Source organism: Pseudophryne corroboree, chromosome 3, assembly GCF_028390025.1.
Source record: "Pseudophryne corroboree isolate aPseCor3 chromosome 3, aPseCor3.hap2, whole genome shotgun sequence".
NCBI classification, from domain to species: Eukaryota; Metazoa; Chordata; class Amphibia; order Anura; family Myobatrachidae; genus Pseudophryne; species Pseudophryne corroboree.
The window spans coordinates 749339212-749352501 of NC_086446.1; the positions used below are offsets into that span (position 1 = coordinate 749339212).

At 47.8% G+C, this 13290-nt stretch overlaps 1 protein-coding gene across 3 annotated transcripts in view; it reads left to right on the forward strand.

Moving 5' to 3' along the window:
* AVPI1 (arginine vasopressin induced 1) overlaps nt 1–13290 on the forward strand; it is a 30962-nt gene that overhangs the window by 13225 nt on the left and 4447 nt on the right. For 2 of the 3 annotated variants that reach the window (XM_063962323.1, XM_063962324.1), the window contains exon 2: nt 4245–4587. In XM_063962323.1, the coding sequence (XP_063818393.1) occupies nt 4265–4587 (323 nt within the window). In that variant the 5' untranslated portion in view covers nt 4245–4264. Of the gene's footprint in view, nt 1–1759; nt 1861–4244; nt 4588–13290 lie in introns of those variants that run through there. The other variant, XM_063962325.1, reaches the window with a different exon arrangement.

Sequence of the window (13290 nt, forward strand, 5' to 3'; positions counted from 1 at the left end):
GCACAGTGAGCCTGAGAGGCCACCCTGGACAAACCTACATATTTCTGCAAAATATCCGCAACCTTTGTCATTTTCATTAATAAAATGAGCAAAATAATTAAGATGAAAATAAAAGGAAAACTGAACCTTCAAAAGTGGGAGGAGTTTGGGCGCAGTGTGCCTGAGAGCAGAGGCGTCACTTACTTTTATAACACCTGGTGCGGTCGCGAGTGAAAAGGGGGCGTGGCTTCGTGGAAGGGGGCGTGGCTTCACGTCTTGACCCCCGTTTTCGGCACATTGTGGGTCGGGGGATACGGCCTTCACCCGGAGACTGCTGAATCTGCAGTGCTGGCTTCTGCACTGTGACAGGAGCCGGGTTGCAGCATCCAGCTCCTGTCACTGAGCAGGAGCCGGCACTTTGGTGTCACCCCTCAGAGGGTAACACCCGGGTGCAGGCCGCACCCCCCGCACCCACGTTGTGACGCCACTGCCTGAGAGGCCAGGAGGGTCACTACTGCACTCTACGCAGGCGGTTGGAAAACTGACTAGGGGGGTTTCAAACAGCACCTAGAGATAGGAAGGTACTAGGAGGGACAGGACCCTGCGCCCTCTTGGTGCGGAGAGGGGAGCGAGAACAGCTTTGCGGCACCTATCAGGCCAGCTGCGCCTGACTGAGGGTTAACTGCAGCCTTTATGAATCATTATTAGTACGCAATTATGATCAGAAGATTGCAGCCACAGAGGTAATTATAATACTATGTACTAATGTCTATGGAAAGATTTTCCGTGGGTATCCCAGTGTGCCAGTAAAGGGCATGTAGGGTACACCGGTCTTGCGCTGTTCAGTGATTTATAATAGCAGTGTGTCATTAGGATGACTGTACTGCAGTAGAAGTGGGTGCAGTGTCCTGCACACGTCTGTTATTCATCCCTTATCTGCTGGATTGACGTCACAGGCCAGAGTTGGTCCGCTGCCCATATTGACACTTCACTCTTCATTCTGCGCGGCAGCCTGGAAGACGGTGCACACATCCCATGACTGCTCATTGCTGTCGTATGGCCTGCCATTTACCATGCACGCTGCTTAACCACATGATACAACACAAGTAGGCCACAGTGTTTCTGGGTATGGTTTTTATAAAAAAACAAAAACTGACAAAAGAGGAATTTGCATTCCTGTGTGTGTGTAATATATATATATATATATATATATATATAGATAGATAGATAGATATATATATCTCTCTATCTATCTATCTATCCCATTGTAGACAGAAAAAAAACATAACTCTCTCGAGGTTGTGGAGCTACAGGCATGCTGCACCTTGTAGTTCCACAGCTGATGGAGATCCAGAAGCTGTCTAAACAGTTCTGTACATTGCAACTTTGGGAAAGTCCAGGGTGGTATATAATACTTTATGTGCATTATACATATAATTATGCTCAGCACAAGTGTGTGTGTGTATATAATAAATATGTATATGTATGTAACACTTCTGTGACTCATGTGGGCTGAAGCAGTTCATTGGACTGGCAGTGTGCCAAGCTGGGATGTGCAGAGCTTGTTAATCTCATAAATCGGGAAGTGTGTGACGGATTTGTGCGGCTTGGAATGCAGATGGTTCACCAGTGACTGTGTTCTGAGGTTGTTTAGCACTGCCCTGTGTACCGTAGCAATGGGAAGTAACTGTGTTTGTTATGTTTGTGGGGTGGGTAACATCCTGTGCTGGTAACAGAAATACTCAGCATCAGCTGCCTCTAGCAGCTTTATGTGCCTTGGGCAATGTGAGCACATCAGGATAGGCATGACAAAGAGAACGCCTTCAGATTACAAGGACTTGCTGGCTTTCTGGTAAAATAAGCACAGGAGGATGCTGGACAGTAAGTCAGAGTGTTTGTTTCACCACTTGCATGTGCCAGCTACCCTTATGTATAAATTAAATGTAAAAATATATATATCCTTGTCCATTGCTGTGTTATACCAAAATGAAAGTTATTAGTATGTAAGGGGAAGTACCAGATGCATGTGTCGTCTCTGGTTCTTCCTGAATGGATAAGATGCATAAGTGACATCACTGAGTAGTTGCAATCTCCATGATGTCACTGATACTAGTAAATGGAAAGGCTGCATTCCTGCTGATGTCATTGCTTCCTAGTGAATGGATAGGCTGCATTCCTAGTGATGTCATTGCTTCCTAGTGAATGGATAGGCTACGTTCCTAGTGATGTCATTGCTTCCTAGTAAATGGATAGGCTGCATTCCTAGTGATGTCATTGCTTCTTAGTGAATGGATAGCGGCTGCATTCCTAGTGATGTCAGAGGGCAGTACAGATTAAGTAGTGGTTTGCATTGCTGTTTCAGCACCGTGGTGATACGGTTGAATCTAAATCAGGGTGCATTTGTGTGTAGTTTGTATGCCCCCCCCCCATGTTTCCGCTTGTTTCCTTCCACACTCCTAAATCCTACTGGTAGGTTAATTGGTTTGGACCAAAAAGTAACCCGATTGTTTGTGGGTCCATGTGGTAGGGAATATAGATTGTAAGCTCCGCTGGGGCAGGGACTGATGTGAATGACTGAAATGCTCTCTGCAAAATATGTATGTGCTATATAGATAACTGTTTGTTTAAACTTCTAATGCAGTGGTTTCCAAACTTTTTTGAATCACGGTGCCCTAGAATATCAGAATTTTTTTCACGGCACCCCTAGGCCAAAAATTTCTTATTGAGAAATTTAGAAAGAAATATTACATTAAGTAGATCGCGTTTATAGGTCATCCTTAGGGTCCGTTGTGTGATGAGGGACAGGATTTGCTTCTGTTTGGCCACATATTTTATGACTGGCAGCCACCAGCACTGGTTTTGCCTATTTATATTGACCATGAATAATTTGAATTGGTCCTGGACCACCAACCCAGGGCACCCCTGCTAGTGTCCCGAGGCACCCCAGGGAGCCACCGCACACAGTTTGGGAACCTCTGTTCTAATGAATGAATGTCGCTGGTTCTAGTAAAGTGATAAGCTGCGTCGGTGTGCTGGACAGCTGCCCAGGTCTCACAAATGTAGGGGCCTTCCAGCAGGTGTGGGCAGATGTCGTCGTAAACTCGCACATCTCTGATTATGGGTGTCAAAAAGTGCACTATACCATTTATGGGATGTATAACGACTGCAGGGCATTACATGATTTATTACATCTATTATACCTTTTCTAGTTTTATTACTCTGTTGAAGCAATTTACTTTATGGTTGATGAATACATGTACAAACTTACCAGCTTATGAACACACATCTACAGGAATGCTGCCTTACCATTTTTCAGGGAGGAGTCCGTTTAGGAGATATTTCTCTGGTCCATCAGCTTATACTATTGTCTGGTGTTATTTATCAGGAATTTGCCATCCATTGTTTTAATTCAGTAAATACTTGTTTACTGATGCGGAACTGGGAGTCTGTACAGTTCTAAACTTTATGTATTTTTGTCAGCAGTGGATATATATCAGTCGTATTGTAATATTACGCAGGTCATTTTTATTTGAGTGTTCACAGGAGGGTGGATAAAATGATAGTCTGAGAGAGTATTTTAACGAAAAGTATTAAGTTATGTTTTAATACACACACACACACACACACACACACACACACACACACATTTAAGAGTTCCCCTGCAAGTTGTCTCTCCTCTCTTTGGGGGGGGGGGGGGGGGGGGGGATTCAGTTGTTTTGTGCGCCCAATGGGAGATCACAGGGCGCAATTCAGTGGTTTGTTTTTTTCACACTGGTCGCGCCCAGAGAGGTCATCAGCTAAACCCGACCAACTAATGGGCACGATGCGAAAGTCCTGGGTCACTTTACACCTCCACCCCCAGGCGGTGCGTGCTGAAATGCTGGCGCCAGCAGCTGATCGTGCCAGAATAGAGCTACAATTGAATAGCTCCATTGGGTGCTATCTGCTGGCGCTAACATTTGAATTCCCCCCTTTTTGTTTGCAGTACTGTAATTTGACTCTAGGGTGCACCACTAACCAGATATTGATGGGATTTATGTATATGCGCTGGTTTCCTAGATGCGAACTGTGTTCAAATAAGTTTTGTGCTGGATCTTCTTTTGGGTTCTTAATAATATTTTAGTAATGCTCCGCTCTATAACACGAAGCCAGGGCATACATTATGCATACATTCCCTTTCCTTGCTGTGCGGTAGTATGAACAGAATGCTATATATGTACACAGTATACACTTATTTATTTGTCGCATCATGTTTCTCCTTGCAGTTTAGACCTAGAACGATCACATGATGGGCACGCCGGCATCCGTCATCAGCTCCCCCGCAGTCCCCTGGCAGCCCCCGCAGCCGCGAGCCAGGAAAAAGGCCTCAGCCAACATCTTCAAAGACATTGACTTGCTGCAGATACAGACTCTCTTCCGCACCTGTGGGGACGAATGCGCTGATGAGCGAGCTCAAATCATTTACAATTGCGCGGGTGACAGGCGCATCGCAGAAGCTTTGCTCAAGCTCCGAAAGAAGAAAAAGAACAAAAGTCTTAATTCGTCATCTCCCAAACTGAATAGTGACCGGATCGGGGGGCTCACCATGCAGAACTTCAAGAAACTCTGGTGAGTGTCTTATCTGACTTATTGTAAGTTTCTCTAACGTCCTAGTGGATGCTGGGGACTCCGTCAGGACCATGGGGATTAGCGGCTCCGCAGGAGACAGGGCACAAAAATAAAGCTTTAGGATCAGGTGGTGTGCACTGGCTCCTCCCCCTATGTCCCTCCTCCAAGCCTCAGTTAGGTTTTTGTGCCCGTCCGAGCAGGGTGCAATCTAGGTGGCTCTCCTAAAGAGCTGCTTAGAAAAAGTTTTTAGGTTTTTTATTTTCAGGGAGTCCTGCTGGCAACAGGCTCACTGCATCGAGGGACTTAGGGGAGAGAAGTGAACTCACCTGCGTGCAGGATGGATTGGCTTCTTAGGCTACTGGACACCATTAGCTCCAGAGGGAGTCGGAACACAGGTCTCACCCTGGGGTTCGTCCCGGAGCCGCGCCGCCGACCCCCCTTGCAGATGCCGAAGATGGAAGAGGTCCAGATGCAGGCGGCAGAAGACTTTTCAGTCTTCCTGAGGTAGCGCACAGCACTGCAGCTGTGCGCCATTGTTGTCAGCACACTTCACACAGCGGTCACGGAGGGTGCAGGGCGCTGGGGGGGCGCCCTGGGCAGCAATGTATAACACCTTTTTTATGGCTAAAAATACATCACATATAGCCCCTGGGGGCTATATGGATGTATTTAACCCCTGCCAGGTCTCAGAAAAACGGGAGAAGAAGCCCGCCGAAAAGGGGGCGGGGCCTATTCTCCTCAGCACACAGCGCCATTTTCCCTCACAGAAATGCTGGTGGGAAGGCTCCCAGGCTCTCCCCTGCACTGCACTACAGAAACGGTTAAAACAGAGAGGGGGGGCACTGATTTGGCGATATGACTACATATATTAAAATGCTATAAGGGAAAAGCACTTATATAAAGGTTGTCCCTGTATAATTATAGCGTTTTTGGTGTGTGCTGGCAAACTCTCCCTCTGTCTCCCCAAAGGGCTAGTGGGTCCTGTCCTCTATCAGAGCATTCCCTGTGTGTGTGCTGTGTGTCGATACGTGTGTGTCGACATGTATGAGGACGATGTTGGGAGGCGGAGCAAATTGCCTGTAATGGTGATGTCACTCTCTAGGGAGTCGACACCGGAATAGATGGCTTATTTAAGGAATTACGTGATAATGTCAACACGCTGCAAGTCGATTGACGACATGAGACGGCCGGCAAACATATTAGTATCTGTCCAGGCGTCTAAAACACCGTCAGGGACGTTATAATGCCCATTTTACCTCAGTCGGTCGACACAGACACGGACACTGACTCCAGTGTCGACGGTGAAGAAACAAACGTATTTTCCTTTAGGGCCACACGTTACTTGTTAAGGGCAATGAAGGAGGTGTTACATATTTCTGATACTACAAGTACCACAAAAAAAAAAGGGTATTATGTGGGGTGTGGAAAAACTACCTATAGTTTCTCTGACGTCCTAGTGGATGCTGGGAACTCCGTAAGGACCATGGGGAATAGCGGCTCCGCAGGAGACTGGGCACATCTAAAGAAAGCTTTAGGATCACCTGGTGTGCACTGGCTCCTCCCCCTATGACCCTCCTCCAAGCCTCAGTTAGATTTCTGTGCCCGACGAGAAGGGTGCACACTAGGGGCTCTCCTGAGCTCTTTGTGAAAGTTTTAGTTTAGGTTTATTATTTTCAGTAAGACCTGCTGGCAACAGGCTCACTGCATCGAGGGACTAAGGGGAGAAGAAGCGAACTCACCTGCGTGCAGAGTGGATTGGGCTTCTTAGGCTACTGGACATTAGCTCCAGAGGGACGATCACAGGTTCAGCCTGGATGGGTCACCGGAGCCGCGCCGCCGTCCCCCTTACAGAGCCAGAAGAGCGAAGAGGTCCGGAAAAATCGGCGGCAGAAGACGATCCTGTCTTCAGATAAGGTAGCGCACAGCACCGCAGCTGTGCGCCATTTGCTCTCAGCACACTTCACACTCCGGTCACTGAGGGTGCAGGGCGCTGGGGGGGGCAGCGCCCTGAGACGCAATAAATCGATAAAAAAACCTTATATGGCTAAAATAAATGCATCACATATAACTCCTGGGCTATATGGATGCATTTAACCCCTGCCAAAACATACAGAAAAAGGATGATAGGCTCCGCCCCTTTCTCGGCGTCCTTATCTCCTCAGCACACTGGCGCCATTTTCCCTCACAGCTCAGTTGGAGGGAAGCTCCCTGGCTCTCCCCTGCAGTCACTACACTACAGAAAGGGGTTAAAAAAGAGAGGGGGGCACAAATTAGGCGCAGTATATAACAATACAGCAGCTATAAAGGGAAAAACACTTATATAAGGTTATCCCTGTATATATATAGCGCTCTGGTGTGTGCTGGCAAACTCTCCCTCTGTCTCCCCAAAGGGCTAGTGGGGTCCTGTCCTCTATCAGAGCATTCCCTGTGTGTGTGCTGTGTGTCGGTACGTTGGTGTCGACATGTATGAGGAGAAAAATGATAAGGAGACGGAGTAGAGTGTCTGAGAGTGGATGTACTGTTGAAATTGCGTGACAGTGTCAGCTTTGTATAAAAGACAGTGGTTGACATGAGACAGCCGGCTACTCAGCTTGTGCATGTCCAGACGTCTCATACAGGGGCCCTAAAGCGCCCGTTACCTCAGATACAGATGCCGACAGGGGTACTGACTCCTGTGTCGACGGTGAAGAGACAACCGTGATTTCCAATAGGGCCACACATTGCATGATTGAGGCAATGGAAAAAGTTTACACTTTTCTGATAATATGAATACCACCAAAAAAAGGGGTATTATGTTTGGTGAGGAAAAACTTCCTGTAGTTTTCCTGAATCTGAGAAATAAAATGAGGTGTGTGATGATGCGTGGGTTTCCCCCCGATAACAATTGATATTTTCTAAAAAGTTATTGGCAGTATACCTTTTCCCGCCAGAGGTTAGGGTGCGTTGGGAAACACCCCCTAGGGTGGATAAAGCGCTCACACGCTTGTAAAAACAAGGGCTCTACCCTCTCCTGAGATGGCCGCCCTTAAGGATCCTGCTGATAGAAAGCAGGAGCGTATCCTAAAATGTATTTACACACATACTGGTGTTATACTGCGACCAGCAATCGCCTCAGCCTGGATGTGCAGTGCTGGGTTGGCGTGGTCGGATTCCCTGACTGGAAATATGATATCCTAGATAAGGACAGTATATTATTGCCTATAGAGCAATTAAAAGATGCATTTCTATATATGCAGGATGCACAGCGGAATATTTGCCGACTGGCATCAAGTAGAAGTGCGTTGTCCAATTATTCCAGTAAAGTGGTCAGGTGATGCGGATTCCAAACGGCATTTGGAAGTATTGCCTTAAAAGAGGGGATGTACCCCAGGTCGCCTCTCAAAATAAGACGCCGTATTATCAGGCGCAGTCCTGGTTGGCAAGCGGACAAAAGGGTTCCTCTTTTCTGCTCGTGACAGAGGGAGAGGAAAATGGCTGCAGAGATCAGCCAGTTCCAAGGAACAGAAACCCTTTTCCGCCGCTGCCAAGCCCTCAGTATGACGCTAGGGCTTTACAAATTCAGGCACGGTGGGGTCCCGTTCTCAATGAATTTCAGTGCGCAGTGGGCTCACTCGCAAGTAGACCCCTGGATCCTTCAGATAATATTTCAGGGGTACAAATTGGAATTCGAGACGTATTCCCCTCGCCGTTTCCAAAAGTCTGTTTTACCGACGTCTCCCGCTGACAGGGAGGCAGTTTTGGAAGCCATTCACAAGCTGTATTCCCAGCAGGTGATAATCAAGGTACCCCTCCTGCAACAGGGAACGGGGTATTATTCCACACTATTGTGGTACCGAAGCCAGACGGCTCGGTGAGACCGATTTTAAAATCTAAAATCTTTGAAAACTTGCATACAGAGGTTCAAATTTAAAATTGAGTCACTCAGAGCAGTGATTGCAAACCTGGAAGAAGGGGACTACATGATGTCTCGGGACATCAAGGAGGCTTACCTTCATGTCAAAATTTACCCTTCTCACCAAGGGTACTTCAGGTTATGGTACAGAACTGTATCAGTTCGGACGCTGCCGTAGGGATGGTCCACGGCACCCCGGGTCTTTACTGAAGTAATGACCGAAATGATGATATTCCTTCGAAGGAAGGGAATTTTAGTTATCCTTTACTTGGACGATTCCCTGATAAGGGTAAGATCCAGGGAACAGTTGGAGATCGGTGTAGCACTATATCAGGTAGTGTTGCGGCAGCACGATTGGATTTTCAATATTCCAAAAATCGCAGCTGGTTCCGACGACTTGTCTTCTGTTCCTAGGGATGATTCTGGACATAGTCCAGAAAGAAGGTGCTTCTCCCGGAGGAGAAAGCCAGGGAGTTATCCGAGCTAGTCAGGAACCTCCTAAAACCGAACCAAGTCTCAGTGCATCAATGCACAAGGGTTCTGGGTAAAAATGGTGGCTTCCTACGAAGCAATCCCATTCGGCAGATTCCACGCACAGTGGAACCTTCTGGACAAATGGTCCGGGTCGCATCTTCAGATGCTTCAGCGGATAACCCTGTCACCAGGGACAAGGGTATCCCTCCTGTGGTGGTTGCAGAGTGCTCATCTTCTAGAGGGCCGCAGATTCGGCATTCGGGACTGGGTCCTGGTGGCCACGGATGCCAGCCTGCGAGGCTGGGGAGCAGTCACACAGGGAAGGAATTTCCAGGGCTTATGGTCAAGCCTGGAGACATCTCTTCATAAAAACATTCTGGAACTAAGGGCCATTTACAATGCCCTAAGTCAAGCGAAACCCCTGCTTCAGGATCAGGCGGTATTGATCCAATCGGACAACATCACGTCAGTCGCCCACGTAAACAGACAGGGCGGCACGAGAAGCAGGAGGGCAATGGCAGAAGCTGCAAGGATTTTCGCTGGGCGGAAAATCATGTGATAGCACTGTCAGCAGTGTTCATTCCGGGAGTGGACAACTGGGAAGCAGACTTCCTCAGCAGACACGACCTTCACCCGGGAGAGTGGGGACTTCACCCAGAAGTCTTCCACCTGATTGTAAACCGTTGGGAAAAACAAAAGGTGGACATAATGGCGTCCCGTCTAAACAAAAAACTAGACAGATATTGCGCCAGGTCAAGGGACCCTCAGGCAATAGCGGTGGACGCTCTGGTAACACCGTGGGTGTACCAGTCAGTGTATGGGTTCCCTCCTCTGCCCCTCATACCAAAAGTACTGAGAATCATAAGAAGGAGAGGAGTAAGAACTATACTCGTGGTTCCGGATTGGCCAAGAAGGACTTGGTATCTGGAACTTCAAGAGATGCTCACGGACGAACCGTGGCCTCTACCTCTAAGAAAGGACCTGCTCCAGCAAGGGCCTTGTCTGTTCCAAGACTTACCGCGGCTGCGTTTGACGGCATGGCGGTTGAACGCCGGATCCTGAAGATCCCTACCCTGGTCAAGGCCAGGAAAGACGTAACCGCAAAACATTATCACCGCATTGGCGAAAATATGTTGCGTGGGGTGAGGCCAAGAAGGCCCCTACAGAGGAATTTCAACTGGGTCGTTTCCTCCATTTCCTGCAAACAGGACTGTCTATGGGCCTAAAATTAGGGTCCATTAAGGTTCAAATTTCGGCCCTGTCGATTTTCTTCCAAAAAGAACTGGCTTCAGTGCCTGAAGTTCAGACATTTGTAAAAGGGGTACTGCATATACAGTCTCCTTTTGTGCCTCCAGTGGCACCTTGGGGATCTCAATGTTGTGTTGAGTTTTCCTAAAGTCACATTGGTTTGAACCACTCACCACTGTGGACTTAAAATATCTCACATGGAAGTGACGAGTTAGCCCTGGTTTCAGCCAGGCGGGTGTCAGAATTGGCGGCTTTATCATATAAAAGCCCTTACTTAATAGTTCATTCTGAACGGACAGAATTGAGGACTCGTCCTCAAATTTTCTACCTAAGGTGGTTTCTGCATTTCACATGAACCAACCTATTGTGGTACCTGCGGCTACTAAGGACTTGGAGGATTCCAAGTTGCTTGACGTGGTCAGGACCCTGAAAATACATGTTTCCAGGACGGCTGGAGTCAGAAAATATGACTCGCTGTTTATCCTGTATGCACCCAACAAACTGGGTGCTTCTGCTTCTAAGCAGACGATTGCTCGTTGGATTTGTAGTACAATTCAGCTTGCACATTCTGTGGCAGGCCTGCCACAGCCAAAAATCTTAAAATGCCCACTCCACAAGGAAGGTGGGCTCATCTTGGGCAGCTGCCCGAGGGGTCTCGGCTTTACAACCTTGCCGAGCAGTTACTTGGTCAGGAGCAAATACGTTTGTAAAATTCTACAAATTTGATATCTTGACTGAGGAGGACCTGGAGTTCTCTCATTCGGTGCTGCAGAGTCATCCGCACTCTCCCGCCCGTTTGGGAGCTTTGGTATAATCCCCATGGTCCTTACGGAGTTCCCAGCATCCACTAGGACGTCAGAGAAAATAAGAATTTACTTACCGATAATTCTATTTCTCATAGTCCGTAGTGGATGCTGGGCGCCCATCCCAAGTGCGGATTGTCTGCAATACTGGTACATAATTATTGTTACCAAAAAATTCGGGTTATTGTTGTAGTGAGCCATCTTTTCTAGAGGCTCCTCTATTATCATGCTGTTAACTGGGTTCAGATCACAAGTTGTACAGTGTGATTGGTGTGGCTGGTATGAGTCTTACCCGGGATTCAAAATCCTTCCTTATTGTGTACGCTCGTCCGGGCACAGTATCCTAACTGAGGCTTGGAGGAGGGTCATAGGGGGAGGAGCCAGTGCACACCAGGTGATCCTAAAGCTTTCTTTAGATGTGCCCAGTCTCCTGCGGAGCCGCTATTCCCCATGGTCCTTACGGAGTTCCCAGCATCCACTACGGACTACGAGAAATAGAATTATCGGTAAGTAAATTCTTATTTTTTCCTGAATCAGATAAATTAAATGAAGTGTGTGATGAGGCGCGGGGTTCCCCCGATAGAAAATTATTGGTGGTATACCCTTTCCCGCCAGAAGTTAGGGCGCGTTGGGAAACACCCCTTAGGGTGGATAAGGCGCTCACACGCTTATCAAAACAAGTGGCGGTACCGTCTCCAGATACGGCCGCCCTCAAGGAGCCAGCTGATAGGAGGCTGGAAAATATCCTAAAAAGTATATACACACATACTGGTGTTATACTGCGACCAGCGATCGCCTCAGCCTGGATGTGCAGCGCGGGGGTGGCTTGGTCGGATTCCCTGACTGAAAATATTGATACCCTTGACAGGGACAGTATTTTATTTACTATAGAGCATTTAAAGAATGCATTTCTATATATGCGAGATGCACAGAGGGATATTTGCACTCTGGCATCAAGAGTAAGTGCGATGTCCATATCTGCCAAAAGATGTTTATGGACACGACAGTGGTCAGGTGATGCAGATTCCAAACGGCACAAAGATGTATTGCCGTATAAAGGGGAGGAGTTATTTGGGGTCGGTCCATCGGACCTGGTGGCCACGGCAACTGCTGGGAAATCCACCGTTTTTTACCCTAAGTCACATCTATGCAGAAAAAGACACCGTCTTTTCAGCCTCAGTCCTTTCGTCCCCATAAGCATATCTGCCCAGGGATAGAGGAAAGGGAAGAAGACTGCAGCAGGCAGCCCATTCCCAGGAACAGAAGCCTTCCACCGCTTCTGCCAAGGTCTCAGCATGACGCTGGAGCCGTACAGAACCCCTGGATCCTACAAGTAGTATCCCAGGGGTACTGATTGGAAAGTCGAGACGTTTCCCCTCGCAGGTTCCTGAAGTCTGCTTTCCCAACGTCTCCCTCCGACAGGGAGCCAGTATTGGAAACAATTCACAAGCTGTATTCCCAGCAGGTGATAATCAAAGTACCCCTCCTACAACAAGGAAAGGGGTATTATTCCACACTATATTGTGGTACTGAAACCAGAAGGCTCGGTGAGACCTATTCTAAATCTGAAATATTTGAACACTTACAAAGGTTCAAATCAAGATGGAGTCACTCAGAGCAGTGATAGCGAACCAGGAAGAAGGGGACTATATGGTGTCCCGGGACATCAGGGATGCTTACCTCCATGTCCCAATTTGCCCTTCTCACCAAGGGTATCTCAGGTTCGTGGTACAGAACTGTCACTATCAGTTTCAGACGCTGCCGTTTGGATTGTCCACGGCACTCCGGGTCTTTACCAAGGTAATGCCCGAAACGATGATTCTTCTTCGAAGAAAATGGACGACCTCCTGATAAGAGCAAGGTCCAGGGAACAGTTGGAGGTCGGAGTAGCACTATCTCAAGTAGTTCTACGACAGCACGGGTGGATTCTAAATATTCCAAAACCGCAGTTGTTTCCGACGACACGTCTGCTGTTCCTAGGGATGATTCTGGACACAGTCCAGAAAAAGGTGTTTCTCCCGGAGGAGAAAGCCAGGGAGTTATCCGAGCTAGTCAGGAACCTCCTAAACCAGGAAAAGTGTCAGTGCATCATTGCACAAGAGTCCTGGGAAAAATGGTGGCTTATTACGAAGCGATTCCATTCGGCAGATTCCACGCAAGAACTTTTCAGTGGTATCTGCTGGACAAATGGTCCGGATCGCATCTTCAGATGCATCGGCGGATAACCCTATCTCCAAGGACAAGGGTGTCTCTCCTGTGGTGGTTACAGAGTGCTCATCTTCTAGA